Raw genomic sequence first — 19,346 nt, forward strand, 5'->3', positions numbered from 1 at the left:
GGGTGGATCAGCACATGGAAGTATGCATCCTCTAAATCCAGAGTCGCCATGTAGTCTCCTGGATTCAGTAGACGTAGAATATCCTGAAGGGTGACCATCCTGAAAGATAGCTTTATGAGATAGGTGTTGAGCTCCCTTAGATCTAACATTGGACGCCACTTCTCCTTTGTCTTGCAAACCAGGAAGAACCTGGAATAAAAACCTTTCCCCCTCTGGGAGTGAGGTACAGGTTCTATTGCCCCCTTGATGAAAAGTTGGTGGGCTTCGAGACGTAGAAGTCCTAGATGTTTCAACTCGTTGGCGCCTGGAGCTCTGGTAGGAGGAAGCTGTTGAAACTCCAAAGTGTGGCCACCCTGAATGATATTCAGAACCCACTGGTCTGATGTAATAAACTTCCAGCTTCGTAGACAATGAGAAATCCTGCCCCCCACTGATGTTATCGGGGGGTAGGAACAGTAGAAAGAGCCAAGAAGCCGCTGTTGTCGCTTAGAATTATCTCTCCCTTGACGCCCTCTTGATGATTGACGAGAGAAAGACGCCGACTGACCTTGGCGCTGTGCGTATTGTGGCTTGTAAGATTGAGAGGGCTGTGAGTACGAAGAGTAGCGCTGTTGATTGCCACCTCTGTACGAGGAAAAACTTCTCCCTCTCGCACCTCTGAAAGGAACTTTGCGGTAATGCAATGTCCCCAAGGACCTTGCCATGTCAGTGTCCTTCTTTATGCCTTGAAGGGCATCATCTACATGCTTTCCAAAAAGCATCTCTCCGTCGTAAGATAAGTCCAAGATCTTATTTTGAACTTCCTGGCGAAACCAGGTTGCCCGTAGCCAGCCCTGACGCCTTAAAAGTGCTGAACCCGACAGTGCACGGAAAGCAGTCGTTGCTATGTCCATAGCACAATCTATCACCTCTGAAAAGGAACGCTCCCCTTCCACCAGTATCTTCCTGGCTTCATCCTTCGCTCCATCCGGAAGTTGGTCCACAAACGGGGATAAATCGCACCACATCTGGCGATCATATCTGCCCAAGATAGCAAGAGCATTAGCAGCTCGAACCAGGAGGCTGGCCATAGTAGAAAACATTTTTCCCACATTGTCCAGACGTCTCACTTCCTTGTCAGGCAGTGATGTAAGTAGTGTCGAAGGATTCTTGGACTTGCTCTGCGCTGCCTGGGAAATAACTGAGTCCGGCTTCGGCTGACCAGTCAGGCAAGCGGGACTGCCTTCTGGAGCTTTATATTTCTTCTCCAGCCGGGGAAGAACATGGATGACTGTTGCAGGATTCTGCATCACTTTAGTACCTTCCGACCATACATGTTCAATTATTGGTATTGAACGAATGGACTTTCTGTAAGGTTCCTTGAAGTCGTAAAGGAAATCGTCTGATTGTACTGTCTTAATAGGAAGGCCAAATCTCTTGGATGCCCTCTCCATAAGATTATGGAAACCTCCAATGTCAGCTGGAGGGGAGGTAGCAGTATCCGGCACTGGTGAATCTGGGTCCTGAATGACATCATCGTCCCAACCTCTATCCTGGTCCTGAGAAGGATCAACCTGAAGATCTCCGTCAGACGAGACATCATCCTGAACAGTCACAACCTCCTGATTGCTCTCTCTGGGTTTTGGTTCCGAAACTCGAGAAACCAGAGGCGTCACTGCAACTGCAGGAGTAGTAGGAATGGATGGAGAAGGAGGACACTCTTGCTGTTCCACAGTTTGCGACTGAAACCTCTTTTTGTAGACTTGTAACATCAGTCGTAAGTCCCTTATAAGAGAGGACGGCATTGCAACTATATCCTGACGTGATTTTTGTGGAGGCCTTTCTTGCTGAACAAACTGGCGCTCTTCAGTATAGCACTCATCAGAATCCGAATCTTGATATTTTACTTGTAGTTCGGATGGGCTATAAGCATCTCCATAAGGACCATCCTCATCGTCATCAGACTCCTCCTCAAGAAGCAAAGTGGGAGGCAAAGGTGTTACCCGCCGAGGAAATGTCATCTCTGGGGTAATTTGCTGTCTTTTTATAGATATGCGGACCCTTTGAATCGTCGTCGACGGAAACGTCGGCGAAATCGTCGCCGATGGAACAGTCGAAGGGACCGTCGACGAGCTCGTCGTCAGAATCATCATGGCTACAGTCGTCGACGTTGTCCTCGTCGCCGCCACTATCTTCGCCGTCATTATTGTCGAAGATATAAACACCACCGTCGACTAGCAGGAAACAGGTACCTTAAACGTCGACGAAGATATCAATGCCGCCGTCGACGAAGCCGCCATCGACGGGCCCGTCGACGAAGCTGTACCTGAACTCAAGTCCTTTCTGGAAGTAGTCGTCGACGTACCAGCTGTTTGTCGTCGACGGACGTGTTTTCTTGTCCGATATTCCGTCCTGAGGGACAGCAGAAGGTTTTTTACATCCTTCTCTTTTTCAGATGGTGGAGAAGTAACAGATAAACCTTTCTTCACCTTCTTAGCTGTCTGTGTCTCCTCCGTCTGTCCCAGGCTCTCCTTTACACCTCGGTGAGGAGAATTTATGGGACTAGGCCTTTCAGACCTATCTGAGGTCTTTTGTAAAAGGCTTTCACAGGAGGCTCAGTAGATGTTGAAGGGGATGACCTACCCCTCTTCTTGGATCTTCTGGAGGACGCAGCTGAGGAAGAATCCTCACTGTCAGATGACAAAACCTCCTTACGTAACTTCATTTTCTGCAGCCAAGTCAACAAGCGGCCTTCCCGGTCTCTCAAGGTCTTTGTAGAGAATGTTCTGCAGATTTTACAATCTGTGGCCTTGTGGTCCGGGTACAAGCAGTAGATACAGTCCTCATGCTTGTCCTCCACAAACAGCCTCTTCTTAGAAAAAGTAGCACAAGCTCTAAATAAGGCCTTCTTCTCCTTGTCAGACATATTAAAGTTGAAGAAATGGAACAAGAATCCAATCTGAAGAGAAAACTGAGCAGAGCTCAGTGGAGACTCCCTAAGCACAACGTGCGGTAAAAAATCTGAGGCTCTGAGGCTCTCTCAGGAGGGTTCTATGGGGTGAGGCTGTTCTTATTGGTTGTTGCAGAATTTTTGGTCTCTTTTATAAAAAGAGGTGGATAAGCTACAAAATGAGATGAGGCCTAAGCATAGTTTTCTCTTTTGTACCTACTGCTATGGTATTTTTTATTTTATTTACCGAGGCTCCCATTCCGACGACGGCCGAATGATACAAAGCATGGGAATCTATGAAAGTTCCAATACTGGGGCAAGTATAACTATTCAAAGAATTAGAAACACTATTAATGAACGCAATCAATGTGAACGTGGAGTCACAAGCGGTAAGCCAATTCATCAGAGAATATCACAATGCCTGGGTGTAAAAAGGAGATAAACAACACATCAAAGCGATGGGAGCACAACAATGTTGTATGCACATTGCTTACAAACTTTGGGAGTGAGATAAGATAGAGCAGAATGTGCAAAGTGAAGAGCTAACAATGCACCTAGTGAGAAGTCAATGTTGCCGGACATTAGGAGTGAGTCTGCCAAGGATGAGTAGCTTGATCTATTGCTCAGAATACGCCACACACCTTTAAAAGTTGCAGGCTAAAGCTAGGCATCAGTGCTCAAAAGGGAAAAATCATGTTTATGGTTAAAAGTCTGTATGGCTTACGCTAGACTTCCAAAATGAGGTAATACCATAGTACAAAATAAATTTACTATATACTTACTGATGGCCTGCCCGGTTGTAGTCATCCACATACCTAGAACAAAGCAGAAACCATTCTGTAAATTAAGGATCACCTCATCACTTCCACATTATCTCTTATGAAAATACTTTTGCTTGTCTGAGGGTTTGCTCATTTAGCTTTTCAATTTCATGGTGCTTTAAATAGCACAATACTTATTACCCAACTAAGTGACACTACTTTATACTCACTACTTGTCATCACATACGCAGGTCACAGTTACATGATCAGCAGCAGTCACCGCAGCTTAGGGTGTCAGAATTAATGTTTATTTTACTGAAATATGTTTCAAACTGGTCTTTAATCATATTCTTAAGACAACTGTGCACTAGAACAGCATTGTGCGAACCACGACCTTAAAAAAAGTGGTGACCTGACCTGTAATCCATTAAGAAAGAAAGATACACCTATATTTAAGTAGGTTATCCAGCAGAGGCATACATTGCAACAAGCAGTACACAAGTCTGTAATCGATAAGGTGGATCTATGAAATTGGAAGATTCATACATTTATAATTAACAAGGAAATCGTAAACAATGCACACAGCTTACATATTTCTACGGCCCCACAGCTTTGGCATTGAGTGGGGAATACGGATCGAAAGATGGGGAATCTCAAACTACCAAATTACTTGACCCCCAAAGAAACAAATATATCATACATATATAATTTTTTTTTTCTTTTTTCAACAAAGGCCCAAAGCATTTCTGGGCGCACCCGACTGCTGCTGCAAACCGGAGGGTTCATTAGTTTATGGCGGCCAGCAACCACATCCGGGCAACATGTTCATAATGCCGACGCATTTCGAGGTATTTTAGCCTCTTCTTCATGGGCAGCTGCTTAGGAGTCACCAGGAGAACCAGCATGCCTATTTGTATTGTCCCGCCCATCGTGGGTGTTGCTTAGTGCACAGGGGCATGCTGGTAAGTGTAGTACAATCCTAAGTGGGTTCCACGGACTTCACTTGGCAGCAATTGTTTTTACCCTTAGTAGGGCTACGGGCAGGGCGCTGATCCAATTATGCACCAGCAGCAGTGTTGTCTCAGTAGGACTCGTTCCTGCTGCAGCCTCTCCTTTTTGTTTGATGAGACTGGTGCGCTCAGCGCGGCAGGACTGCCGCGTACTTCTATTTTCAACAAAGGCCCAAAGCATTTCTGGGCGCACACGACTGCTGCTGCAAACTGGAGGGTTCATAAGTTTATGGCGGCCAGCAACCACATCCCGGCAACATGTTCATAATGCTGACGCGTTTCGAGGTATTTTAGCCTCTTCTTCATGGGCAGCTGCTTAAGAGTCACCAGGAGACTATACATACACACATACAAACGCATACGCATATACATACACACACACACTACCAGTTATAGTTAGAACCAAAGTTCCCATAGAAAAAGCTTTTTTTGTTTTGCCAAAAACTTTGGCCCGGCTCGACGAATCTCCACAACCTTTTCACACAACATCTCCTTTTTGGTTCAGCTGCTGTGTGGAAAGTTTTGGGGTGATCAGTTAAGGGGGGAGAGAAAAATGGGGGTCCCAAAACACGTTTTCCGCATGTTTTGTCTATGGGGTTTTGTCTTTTTTTTAACACAACTACAGCCTGAATAGCTGAACAGATTTACACCAAATTTCACAGAAAGCTAGATTGCTGATCAAGAAAGCATTCTTTTTGAGATTTGATGTAAATCCATTCAGTAGTTCGAGATATTTAAGTTTAAAAAAAATAGATATCTAGGGACGCAAGTCCTCGTAGTGGACTCGCAGATCCTACTAAAATTTGATTGGCTTCCGACACTTCAACCAGGAAGTGCTGCCAGCCATCTTGAGACTCTCCTTGAAGAGGAGTCGCACAGAAAATAAAGGGGAGGGGCAGGGTAGGAATCCCCTGAAACACCCCCATCATTCCCCCAAGATATTGGGGGTCCAAAGGGACCCAGCCGGGGATTAAAACTTTTATTAAATTGAATTTTGCAAAATGCAGCACACTCGCGCCCTGGGATCCTCCCCAGGGCAAACATATGGTAAACTGGTTGGGGGTGGGAGAATGGGTGTGCACATACAGCCCTGATGTTGTGGTAATACATTTGCAGTCTTCTGGCTTAATCTCAGCGTTTCCTTTGACCTGAATGATTTGCAGGCCTCACAGGTCTGTAATTGATTATTAGGAGGGAGGCAGGAATTACACACTATGTGGAAATTTGTAGGTGGAAATTTAGAAAGGCAGGAAGGACATTTAAAAAGAGTCCATTCCATCACCTTTTGGTCGCTTCATTGTAAAAAAAAGTATAAGAGAATTTCGGCCCTGAATGGTGTAATGGAGTCAAGTCGCCCAAGCAAAATCTGTGTTAAAAAAGTTAGAACTTAAATCGGGATTGAATCTGGATCAAAAACGATACAGACGGTATTAGAACAGGATCCTAATGACTGTGTCAACCGGAGCAGAGGAGCCCAAGACCGAACAAGATGGCGGAAAAAACACTGCAAGCAAGACTAGTCACCACTAACAAGTGAAAGGAAAGACTTCATCGAAGAACAACTTGTACACTTCCAAGTCCATCACTAGATGGCAGACTTGTGCTAAGCAGGTGTATCCACAGCCACACATGACACTAAACAAATAAATACACACAGATATACACCCGAGATTAGCCACATACAGACAGTTAAACGGCATGGGAGAGGTGTACTTCCTACCTGGGGAATCCCTTTTCCTTTTGGGTGAGATTAGTTAAAAGTGGTTGGGCTGATAACATATATACATACATCTGGTGAACAAAGCGGCAAAACGCGCCAGGGTTCGTTGCTGTGAGAGCATTAAAACTACATTGTCAAACTTCCACGGAGTCAGTGCCTGGTAATTGTTAGTTCAGTATTGGTTGTGTCTACACAGAAATGCAGTTTTCACATATCTAAAATACTGAGCCATGTATGTTGAACTGTCTCAACATGTATATTGATACTTAATCCGGAGAAGGACACTTAATGAAGTAAATTTGGGAAATTGTTTGAAATTTGGGTAATTCTGAGCAATGTTTTTATAAAAGCCGTACTCAAATGTTCCACTACAACTGACAGTGCTGCCGTACTCATGAAAGATTATAAAATGGCCCGAAGGCCAGAAACAAGGCCACGTAAAGTACTGAATTCATTTATTGCCAACTCTTGGTTGAGACACTTGTGCAAAGGGATATTGGGACATGTAGTTTCTGGGCTACTCCAAGCCATCAACTCAGTCTTCCTATTATGCATCCTTGTGTCACGCAAACAAGATTTGTACTGTGACTTCGCACAGTAATTATCATTTGTCACTTTTCATTGACTGCTTTGAACTCAATGAAAGATAGTTTAATTTTCTACTTTTATCACAATTATGCTCTTAAAGTTGAACTAAGAAACGTGAGTCTTTTCACTGTTATCATCCTTGCGTCCTGTGTGACGTGGTGTAAAAGGGCACTATTATCCGTGGTCATGTGACCAAGACCTTCAGAGGTCCAAATACGTGTTTTGTTTTCTGACGCAATAAAGAAACTTAGTTGAAACCCTGATCTGGAGTGGCTCGCTTTCTTCACCGCGACCGGGTAAGAATTGTTCTTTATATATATTACCTAGTGGCGGTTGCCACTAGGTAATAGTTAAGTTGGCTTTTCCATAGATAGGGCCTACTTTGGTTTGCTAATAACTTTGGCCCCATTTGACAAATCGTCAGAAAAGTTTACTTAAAAAAAAAACGCCACCCACCTCAGCTCCTTCCATGAAAGGAAAGATTCGAGTGATACGTCAAGAAGGGGCCGATAAAAAACAAAGGGGGGTCCCATAACGTGAAATCCCCATGCATTTTCCTTAGACTATTTTTTTAGACATGGCTACAGCAAAAAAGACTGAAAGGATTACACCAAATTCGGCAGGAAGCTACATCTTGGTCAGCATATTGTGCCTTTTGTGATTTAGTTTAAATCAGTTTGGTAGTTTGAGAAATTAAGGGTATAAAATAATTGTGTAATTGGACGGTTGGGCTCGCTAGAGTCCTGCGAACCTCCAATGAGAGCCCGATTTCAAAACTTTAGCCCTGTGATTGGTTGAGAGGGATGAATTACTTACCTGTAATCCTAGTTCTCTTTCAGGGGATACTCATCAATAGTCATAAGCACTGAATAATCCCTGCCCACGTGCAGGATCCCGGAGCAAATAGAAATATACAAGCTTCTCGACGTCGACCTACGGTGAGGTGACGGAGAGTGTCTCGACGTCAATGGGGGTCTCGACGACAATACATGTTTCGACGTCGATAGACCCGCATCTTGGCCATACCTAGGTTCCAAAGCAGGACACTTAGACGTCGAGGCCTTTCTCGAGTTAAGCCGTCTCGACGTCGGAGACTGTTCAGGCCTTTTCTTCTACGGTGGCTGCGACACCGATGGCGAACAATCTGGAATCTGCCTTTTTCTCGATATTGTAGAGGCACACTGTAGAAGGTGTCGACGCTTCTGATGAGAGGAGGGCTCTTGATCCCCAAGGCCACTTTCTGGATGTGTTTTTTCTCTCTCCATCACCGCTTGAAGCCGAATCCTCTCTCTATCACGAAGTGTCTTTGAGGAAAACCTTTTGCAGTGATAACAGGAGTCTACCGTATGAGAAGAAGGAAGACAGGCGATACACACAGAGTGTGGATCTGAGATAGCCATCTTTTTTCCACAAGATGGACAGTTTCCTAAAGAGAGCTGGCATTTTGACAGAAAAAGATGACAAGTTTCTGTCAGAAAAAGAAGGTAAAACTTCTTCCAGCACATGACAAATGCTAAACAGCAAGAAAAATAACAATTTCTGACTAAAAAGTAAAAAAACTGTCAAGCTCAAGCTCCAGGATCCTCACAGAAGGAGCCGTAAAAAAGAACTGACCTAACTGTTGTGAGAAGTTGGCCTGATATATGATGCTCACTAGTTCTAGTGATCACCTTGTATCAGTCCAAACAACCCTTATGGTGATTGGTTGTAAGTCAACCTTATAGACCAGCTATCCTAATGGTAGCATGGACAAAGCAGTCTTAGGCTAAACTCTTTTGGCATGTGAAGCCAGCTGTTTTACCACAATATAACCCCTTGAATACCAGATGAAAGGACACCACACAGGTTTTTATGAAAATAAACAGTATATTTATTAATAACAACACCTCTGAACTCTTTATGAGGTCAGAGGGCTAAGCACATGACAATCTCTTACGAAAAATACAAGTTGCACAAAATTACAATGGTGCCCTAGGGGCACGACAAACCATATACTAAGTAAGTGGAATGTGAGAGTCGATAAAAGGAATGGAACTGTCCAGAGGCTGTAGGATCGATGGGACCACGCTACACTAACTTCAGGTAAGTATTAGGAGGCCCACGGAACGCGTGTGCAGAGTGTGAACTCACACGCGAGATGCGTAACAACGTCTATGGACAGTACAGTTCAAGTAAAAGGTAAGTACGGACAATTCTGACTAGTTAGGACAGCAACGACTGTGGAATTGGACACTAGGACAGTTAGACTACCCTTGAGCACCGAAATGCTCTCGTTGCCTCACCCACAGGCGCATAGGTGCCAAAGTGTGTCGGGTTCTCGCGTTGAAGTCAATGGAGCCTGAAAGAAAAGATGCTGCAGGCGACCAGGAGGAAGATGTCCGGTGCGATCTAAGGGTGGATCGGTGAAGAAGAGGACCTGAAAGCAGAGGGGACAGTGTTCAAAGTCACTAGCCAGTGACCGGTGTGGAACCAGGAAGGAACCAGGTGCTGTCGTCGCGATCAGGTGAAGAGTGGACGCTTGACTCTGCAGCCACGTCGATCAGGAGGGGTCTTCGACGACCAGGATGGAGGCACGAGCTGTCCCACGCAGGCTCTCGCTGTCGGCGGTGTTGGATCCTAGATTGGAGTCAACAGGCCTTGGCAAAGGCAACCCACGCAGTGAAGGGAAAAGACGTCTGGTGCGGACTAGGAGAGTCCCGGGTGCCCCTCTTTTGGAAGGGAGCAAGGGCCAGTCTGGAGCAACCAGACCAGCAGCAAAGATTCAAAGGTTCGTCGTCTAGGAGGCCACTAGCCAGCCGGCAAGTGACCAGACAACGCGTCGAGCAGCAAACAAGCAGAAGGGCCCCACGCAGATCTCGTGGATGCTGGAGGGCTGATCTTCGGTGCAGGGGCTGCTCGGGGCTGGGGCTTCTCAATCCCCAAAGCACTTGGTCGAGTTTACCTCTGGAGTCGTGCTGGAAGCGAAGTGCAGGTTCTTCCAAGATGGCCGGTCCCACGTGTCATCGCACCCACGGATCTCAGCTGTGCTGCAGATGTGAGTTGAGGTCGGAGAGGTCTGGGAATCCGGGTCTCGTCGGGCTCTGAAGTCTGGATCCTCGAGGGAAGACAACAAAGGGAAGCCGCTGGACGCTTGATGGTGCCTGCAGTTGCAGGGTGGCCAAACTGCCTTCAAATACTTGTATTATATTCCTTGTGCTGGAAAATAAAGAAATTCTTGTATGAAGCCATTTGGGTGTATGGTCTCTATTACAACTTTTCTTAAGTGATTTATTGCTATACCAGTATTGCTGAGTTGTTTTCTGGTTGTTTGTCCCCTTTTTAGTTTGGATGTTATGGGGCTGATAGATATATATATATATATATATATATATATATATATATATATTGTTTACTTGAGTAATTTTTAGTGTCTCAGTAAATATATTGGATAGTGACAAAAATTGTATGAATAGCTGTATTACTTGGTCAGTTGTGTAAATTGCTACACCATTTGGTTACTAGCTACGTGAAACTCTATATTACTTATTGATTAGTTAACTGATTATTTGTAATGGAGAGTGATTGTGTGTGTGGTTCGGTGGGGGACCTATGACTACCCAAAGATATATGAATAGTTAAATCAGTACGTATATGAGGTTAAGACTAAGTGTTATAATTGTTGTTTCGTGACTGAATAGCTTTATGGGTGTGGTGATGAGCAAAAACATTTCCCAATGGCACATGTCCAACACAGTAGACACATGTCCAACACAGTAGAAACAATAAAAGACAATGTATGTGAATCTATAGGTAAGTGATTAGATGTGTGTGTAGATCTAGGAATTACTGAGTGGGTTTTTAGATACCTGTATTGCTGTGTCAATGGATTCAAATATGGTACTCTGTATTTTTCAGTGAGTGATGAAAGGTTATAATAGTGAATGATGAGGTGCATCCGAGTATCCATTGGATGATGTCATCAGTAATGTCGCTGACCATGTCATGAATGATGTAATATGTGACATCATCACCAGTGGATTGCGGGCGCGAGAGTTACAGTTAGTACAACTAACTATAACAGAGGAATTTCAATGGTTTTGTATGAGTGAAATGTCCAGCTAACTATAACACCCTAAAACCTATGGTTTTTTCAGTGAATTTCTAAGGTTTTTTAAATGCTAATTCCTAACTATAACCTGTTTGAAACCTATGGTTTTTTCAGTGAATTTCAAAGGTTTTTCAAATTATAATTCCCAAGTATAACCTGCCTGAACCCTGTTTTTTTCAGTGATTTCAAAAGATTTTTTCAATGACAATTTTTAAATGTATCAATTGTTATATTTGATACTGACTTACATTTTTTTTAATATATTTATTTTTAGATATCTTATTTTTTAGATTACATTACACATTTTTAATATATATTTAAAAAAATGTAATATTTATATATATTTTTTAAAATATTTTTATAATATTTTCTGTTTTCTTTTATTCCCCAATTTTGTTTGAGGAGTCCCGCACCCAAAAGGCACCTTTCCCAACTACTGCGTGGAACGTAGCAGTCATTTTAGAATTCCTCTGTAGGATCCGCGTAGGGTGTGCGATGGGTGCCTATTTTTATGCGTGATTGCTATTCAACCCGTAAGTGACTTCAAGCGCATACGCAACATATACGTATCATGCCACACCGTGCACGTTTCCGCAGGACGTCATCTACGTGTTCAACGCGGTGGGCGCACGACTTCTGCGAAATTTTTCGATATAAAAAAAGATATATATATGTATTTAATATAAATATTAAGGGGGAAAAAGTAATATTCTTTTAGTTTTAATAAACTTATATTACTTTTAAATGCAATTTGGAAAAGGCGCGCTAAGGGCGTGCTGCGTGTACGCACCCAATGCGGATCCCATGTGACCCAAAAAAAAGATTTCATTGGTTTATAACACTTACTGTTCGAACTATTGAAGAACCCCACCCATTTCAATTACTCTTCTTAGACCTTCCTTAGGAGAAGACCTGTCCTGACAAGAACGTCACTTTTTGTTCATTGGAAACCTGAACTTCTTTTTTGGAGACAAAAATTGCTACACCACTGCAAGAATCATCTGATTCTGATGATTTTGTTACTGAACAATTCCTACCAGAACCTCACCCTCCCAAAAGATACACATCCATCGTATGGAAATTTTGTACTTTTCCGGAGGGGCAAAAGAAATGTAATGCCACCAAAGTAACATGAAAGATTTGCCAGGCAGTACTGTCCAGAGGAGATCCAAACAAGAAATACTCCTGTGGCACTGCTAGTATGCGCAAACACCTCCAATCCATGCATCCTGTGAACTAAGCTCACAAAGAATGTAGAAGACTGCGCCAAAATGCACCTCCACCACTGGCAATACCAAGTACCTCTGCAGCATTACCTTCAACATCACCAGACATATGTCCCCAATTCGTGAAACCTGGAATGCTCTGCGTGAAATGCAATGGTTTAATTTGTTATGGGGAGCAATCAGTAGACCTAGTTTGCAGAGCAATTGATAACCATTGATGCTAGATCGTTAGAAACAATGGAATTGGTTGGAGGTGAATCGGATGGACCTCCGATAGCAGCAGCGGCTCCATGAACCAGTGTGGTCTTGGCCACCATGGGGCTATCAGGATCAGTCTGCGCGGTTCTTTCTTGATCTTCACAAGCACTCGCGGCAGGAAGGGAATCGGAGGAAAAGCGTAGGCAAAGACGCCGGACCATGCCATCGAAAACGCATTCCCCCAAGACCCCATCTGGGGAAGCCAGGTTGCGAAGAACCGGCATTTCTTGTTCTTCCCTGTTGCGAAGGGGTCCACTGTTGGTTTTCCCCATCTTCGAAAAATGTTGTTCAGGACCCCTTGATCCAACTCCCACTCGTAGCAGGATGACTTGAGCCTGCTGAGAGTATCCGCCTTGATGTTTTGATCCCCTAGGAGATGTTCTGCTGTCATGGATATCCCTTGCTGTAGCGCCCATTCCCATATGTCCTGGGCTTCTTGAGAAAGGGAGAGATCTTGTTGCTCCTTGTTTGTTTAAGCAGTGCATCGCAATAGTGTTGTCCGTTCTGATCAACACTGACGACCCTCTTATCCTTGGAAGGAAAGCTAGTAGTGCGAAACGGACTGCCCTAAGTTCCATCAAGTTTATGTGTAACTGCTGCTCGTGTAACTTCCAACAACCGCTGACTAGAAGGTCTTGAAGAAATGCTCCCCATCCTTCTAGGGACTTATCTGTAGTCACTGTGAGAAGTTGGCCTGGTATATGATGTTCACTATTCTAGTGAGCACCTTGCACCAGTTCCAACAACCCTTATGGTGATGGTTGTAAGTCAACCTTTTAGAACAGCTATCCTAGTGGTAGCGTGGACAGAACAGTCTTAGGCTAAAAGACTCGTGAGGGCGTGTAAAGCCAGCTGTTTTACCATATGTAACCCCTTGAATACCAAATGAAAGGACACCACACAGGATATATATATAAAATATATATGTATTTATTCACTAACACACTGCTCTGAACTCTTTATGAGGTCAGAGGCAAAAGCACATAACAAGTTACTCTTAGAAATACTTTAAATAGCACAATTTACAGTTAGGCCCTAGGGGCACGTAAAACCATATACTAAGTAAGTGGTATAAGAACTACGACTCGGGAAAAGGAAAGGCCTAGGGCCTGGAGAATCGCTGGGGCTACACTATCTGAACCTTAGGTTAGGAGTAGGAGGCCCACAGGCGGCACGTGCAGTGTCAGTACACTCACGCGAGAGTCAATAGAAAGTCAATGGGAACTTTAAAAGGTAAGTAACAAAGATTTAGGACACTTCCGGTCTAACTAGGAAGATACAACTAACAAAACTAGACACTAGGATAGTCAACCCCTGCAGGAGCACCGAAGTACTCGCGTTACCTCACCCATGGGCTGAGGGTGCATAGGTGTAAAAGTGTGTCGGGTTTTCTCGTTGATTCCTATGGAGCCTTGGAAGAAGATGCTGCAGGCGACCAGGGGGAAGATGTCCGGGTGGATCCAAGGGTGGATCGGAGTTGAAGAAGACCTGAAAGCAGAGGAGACAGAGTCTAGGTCACTAGCCAGTGACCGGGTGGAACCAGGAAGGAACCAGACGTCGTCGAGGAGCAATCAGGTGCTGTTGTGAAGCTTGTCTTTGCAGCCAGGCTGACCAGGAGGCGTCGAGGATGACCAGGTGCTGGAGAGGAGCTGTCCCACGAAGGTTCTCACAGATGGAGGGGTCGACTTCAAGATTGGAGCCAACAAGGCTAAGCAAAGGCAACCCACGCAGGATACACAAAAAGCTTCTGATGCAGACCAGGAGGGTCTGAGGTGCTTCACCTTTTCAGGGAAGCAAGTGCCAGTCTGGAGCAACCAGACCAGCGTTGGATTTTCAAAGGAATCGTTTGCACAGGGTGTGAGAAGTTGACCTGATGTGCCTTGTTCACTATTCTAGTGATCACTATATATCAGTCCAAACAACCCTTATTGATGATTGGTTGTAAGTCAACCTTATAGACCAGCTATCCTAGTAGCATGGATACGAGCAGTCTAAGGCTAAGACTCTAGAGGGCGTGTTAAGCCAGCTGTTTTACCATCACATTACCCCTTGAACACCCAGTGAAAGGACACCACACAAGTGTTATGAAAATAAACAATATATTTATTAGAATCACAACAACCCTGTACTCTTTATGAGGACAGGGTGCTAAGCACACAACAAAACTCTTATGAAAATACTTAAGTTAGCACGTTATACACAAATGCCCGAGGGGCACGAAAAACCATATACTCTAAAAGTGGAATGCGAATTACTAGCAGGTAAGTAACAGTACTAATAGGCTTTGGAATCGCTAGGACTTGACTAGGGAATCGTTAGATTACTACTAGGAGGCCCAGGGGACTCGGGTGCAGAGTGTGCACTCTCACGCGGGATGCGGGACAAAGTCTATGGGAGCTAGAATTCACAAAGTTAGTGTTCACGGGCGAACCCGACCTGGTAGGGAGAAAACGACAGTGGATCCTGACCCTTGGATAGTGAGGCTATGCTGGGACACCGAAGTGCCGAAGTTACCTAGCCCAGGGGCTGCAGCTGCATAGGTCTGAAAAGACGTCGGGAATCCTCGTGCCGGACCAGGAGCCTGGAAGGAAGAAGTTGCTGGCAGGCGACCAGTGAAGGAAAGTTCGATGGATCCAAGCCTGGATCAAGGAAGAAGGAAACCTGAAAGCAGAGGGGACCAAGTTCTTGAATCACTAGCCAGTGATTAAGTGGGCACCAGGATGGCACCGGGCGAAGTCACCGCAGTCAGGTGAGTGGGCGCTGCTGGGCTCTGCAGTCTCTCGGACCAGGAGGCCTGTATCTTACTCTCCAGTGGCTGAACCTGGCCTCCACCTACAAGGTGGCCCAGGTATACAACCTGTGTCTGCCCTATCTGGCACTTTGTGGCCTTGATAGTGAGGCCTGCCTTTTGCAGAGCCTCTAACACTTTCCTCAGGTGGACCAGGTGATCCTCCCAGGTGGAGCTAAAGACAGCAATATCGTCCAGATATGCTGCACAGAAGTCATCCAGCCCAGTGAGGACTTGATTCACCAACCTTTGGAAGGTGGCAGGTGCATTTTTCAATCCAAAGGGCATTACCACAAATTGATAATGCCCTCCAGGGGTAGAAAATGCTGTCTTGGGTTTGGCTTCCTCAGCTAACCTGATTTGCCAATACCCAGCTGTCAAATCAAATGTACTTAAGAAGTTGGCAGAAGCCAATCTATCTATAAGTTCATCTGCTCTTGGTATTGGGTGGGCATCAGTCTTAGTGACTGCATTGAGGCCTCTGTAGTCTACGCAAAACCTCATCTCTCTCTTACCACCCTGGGTGTGAGGCTTTGGCACTAGAACTACTGGGCTAGCCCAAGGGCTATCTGAGGGCTCAATGACTCCCAGTTCCAACATTTTCTGCACTTCAGTTTTGATGCAGTCTCTAACATGATCAGGCTGTCTGTAGATTTTACTCTTGACAGGCAGACTGTCTCCAGTGTCAACATCATGGGTACACCAATCAGTTTGGCTGGGTGTCAGAGAGAACATATGTCTGAAGGATTGCAGAACTTGCCTGCAATCCTGTTGCTGATGTTCAGTGAGGCTGCCACAAAAGACAACACCATCAACTGATCCATCATCAGGATTCTGAGTGAGCAGGTCTGGGAGAGGGTCACTCTCTTCCTCCTGTCCCTCATCTGTGGCCATGAGCAAGCTCATGTCCTTCCTGTCAACATATGCCTTGAGCCTGTTAACATGGAGCACTCTGAGAGGGCTCCTGGGAGTTCCAAGGTCCACCAAGTAGGTAACCTCTCCCTTTTGCTCAACGATGGTGTGGGGCCCAGACCATTTGTCTTTCAGAGCTGCTGGGGCCACTGGCTCCAGCACCCACACCTTCTGTCCTGGCTGGTACACAGTCAGAACAGCCTTTTGGTCATGCCAAGCTTTTTGAAGTTCTTGGCTGGCCTCAAGGTTTTTGGATGCCTTTTCCATATACTCAGCCATCCTGGAGCGGAGACCAAGTACATAGTCCACTATGTTGGTTGCAGGCTTTTTGAGAGGTCTCTCCCATCCTTCCTTCACCAAACACAGGGGTCCTCTTACAGGATGCCCATACAGAAGCTCAAAAGGGCTGTAGCCAACCCCCTTCTGTGGGACCTCTCTGTAAGCAAACAAGAGGCAGGGGATCAGGACATCCCATCTTCTCCTAAGAGTTTCAGGTAGTCCATGAATCATCCCTTTGAGGGTCCTGCTGAATCTCTCAACAAGCCCATTGCATTGTGGATGATAGGGTGTGGTGAACTTGTAGTTCACACCACACTCTTTCCACATGGCAGTCAGATATCCTGACATGAAGTTTGTACCTCTGTCAGAAACGACCTCCTTTGGAAAACCCACTCTGGAGAACACTCCAACTAGGGCTCTTGCCACTACAGGTGCTGTAGTGGTCCTAAGGGGAATAGCTTCAGGATACCTGGTGGCATGATCCACTACCACCAGTATAAACTTGTGCCCTGATGCTGTCTGGGGTTACATTGGACCAACAATGTCAATCCCCACTCTTTCAAAGGGAACCCCCACCACAGGTAGTGGTATGAGGGGGGCCTTTGTTGTGTCACCTGACTTACCACTGGCTTGGCAAGTGACACATGAGCGACAAAACTCCTTGGTATTCTCATTCATATGGGGCCAGTGAAAGTGTGAGACAAGCCTGTCCCAAGTCTTTGTCTGACCTAAATGACCTGCAAGGGGAATCTCATGGGCCAAGGTGAGAAGGAAACCTCTCAGAGACAAGGGGATGACCAGCCTCCTGGTTGCACCAGGCTTGGGGTCTCTTGACTCAGAGTACAGGTGTCCATCTTCCCAGTATACCCTGTGGGCACCTGTGGCATTCCCTGCAGCCTCAGCAGCAGCCTGCTGTCTGAGGGGTTCAAGGGAAAGGCAGCTCAACTGTTCCTTCCCCAGGTCTGCTCTGGAGGGTCCCCCTGAGCCCAGAAACTCAACTTGATCAAGTTCAAGCTCTTTAGGCTCAGTTTCCCTCAGCTCTTCTAGATCAGCCTCCTCAGAGACTTGATCCTCAACCTGGGGCAAGGGGGAAGGCAAAGCCTTACCCTTACTGCTCTTCTTCTTGGAAGGTGTCTGGTCCATAATTTCAGGATCCAGCACCTGTTCAGTGGGGCCTCTTCTGGCCTGTGACCTAGTCACAGCAAGCACATGTGCTGGCAAGCCTAACATCTCCATGTGAGTCCTCTGCTCCACTTCTGACCATTGTGATGACTCCAAATCATTGCCCAACAAACAATCAACTGGGAGGTCTGAACTGACTACAACTTTCTTTTGTCCCTTCACTCCACCCCAGGAGAAAGCCACAATTGCCACACTATGACTAGTAGTGACATTGCTGACATTGGTCACCAGGAAATCAGTACCTGGCATGATCTGTCCAGGGTCCACAAAGTTAGGTGTCACCATGGTGACACTGGCACAAGTGTCCCTATAGGCCTGAGCCATTTTGCCATTAATCAAAGGCGTCTGCCTGTATTTGCCCAAAGTATTGGGACTTATCTCAGGGGACATATCCATATCCCCTGTACAGACAAGGACAGCCTGAGTGAGTGTGCCAACTAAGTTGTCAGACCCCTCAGTACCCAAGGTTAACCCAACTAATGCCTTGGGAGGTACACTACCACTACTGACTGTACTAGGGGGTGCAGTTGCCTTAGGGGCTGTAGTGGCAGGAGTTTGTCCTCCTCTTTTGGTGCACTCACTAAACCAGTGAGATTTACTTTTGCAGTACTGGCACCACCTTTTTGACTGGCCTTCTTGAGTCTTCTTCTTCTGGGAAGCCTGACCCCCACCCTCTTTGGTTTGTTGGGGACCTGGTGAAGACTTCTGGTCATTTTGCTCATTCTTAACATTACCCTTCTGGTCTGCTTTCTTCTGACCACCCTGGTTCTGGTTCTGCTTGATCCTTGTCCTGACCCATTTGTCTGCCTTCTTTCCCAATTCTTGGGGAGAGGTCAGATCTGAATCAACAAGGTGCTGGTTCTGACAATTGTTTAAAATTTGTTCTCTCATCATTAGATTATACAATCCTGTGTAATCTGTAACCTTGCTACCCAGCAACCAGCCCTCCAAAGCCTTAGTGGCACAATCCACAAAGTCAGACCAGTCCTGAGACTGAGTTTTCTGGGTGTCTCTGAACAGCAACCTGTACTGCTCAGTGGTTAAACCAAACCCATCAACCAGTGTATTCTTCAGGACCTGGTAATTGTTAGCATCCTCTACTCTTGTAGTGAGGCGCTTATCTCTACCTTTACCATCAAAGGAGAGCCACAGTATAGCTGCCCACTGACTCTGGGGAATGCACTGCACAGTGCAGGCCCTCTCCAGAGCAGCCATCCATTTCTGGATATCATCCCCTTGCTTAAAGGGGGGCACTATCTTAGTCAGGTGTTTAGTATCTAAACCCTTCTCTCTATCTCTTGGGAGATTGCTGCCACCAGTGGGAGCTAGCCCACTCATCTGCTGCTCTCTAGCAAAGGCAAGCTTCTCTTTGGCCAGGGCAAGTTCTTCCCTTTCAATCCTCAGTTCAGCTTGTCTCATCCTAGCTTCATGCTCCCTTCTCTGAGGGGAAGTAAATCTCCTCTGTGGAGGATTCCTTCTCCCCTGAGAAGAGGCATTAGAGTGCAGAGATCTATTGGAGTCCCTAGAAAGAGATCTATCTCTCCTAACTCCAAGGTTAGGCCCACTTCGGGTCAGTACTGGGGGTCCCCCAGATCCTAGCCCAAGT

The 19,346-nt window shown here is 45.7% G+C and overlaps 1 protein-coding gene across 18 annotated transcripts in view; it reads right to left on the reverse strand.

Moving 5' to 3' along the window:
• Positions 1-19,346, reverse strand: part of DAZAP1 (DAZ associated protein 1) — a 519,254-nt gene that overhangs the window by 315,201 nt on the left and 184,707 nt on the right. For 17 of the 18 annotated variants that reach the window (XM_078669912.1, XM_078669924.1, XM_078669928.1 and 14 more), the window contains one exon: positions 3,712-3,744. The exons of the other annotated variant lie outside the window; for it this stretch is intronic. In XM_078669912.1, coding sequence (XP_078526038.1) covers positions 3,712-3,744 — 33 coding nt within the window. The remainder of the gene's footprint in view (positions 1-3,711; positions 3,745-19,346) is intronic. 18 annotated transcript variants of the gene reach the window in all.

This window comes from Lissotriton helveticus, chromosome 12 (assembly GCF_964261635.1).
Source record: "Lissotriton helveticus chromosome 12, aLisHel1.1, whole genome shotgun sequence".
Taxonomy (NCBI): Eukaryota; Metazoa; Chordata; class Amphibia; order Caudata; family Salamandridae; genus Lissotriton; species Lissotriton helveticus.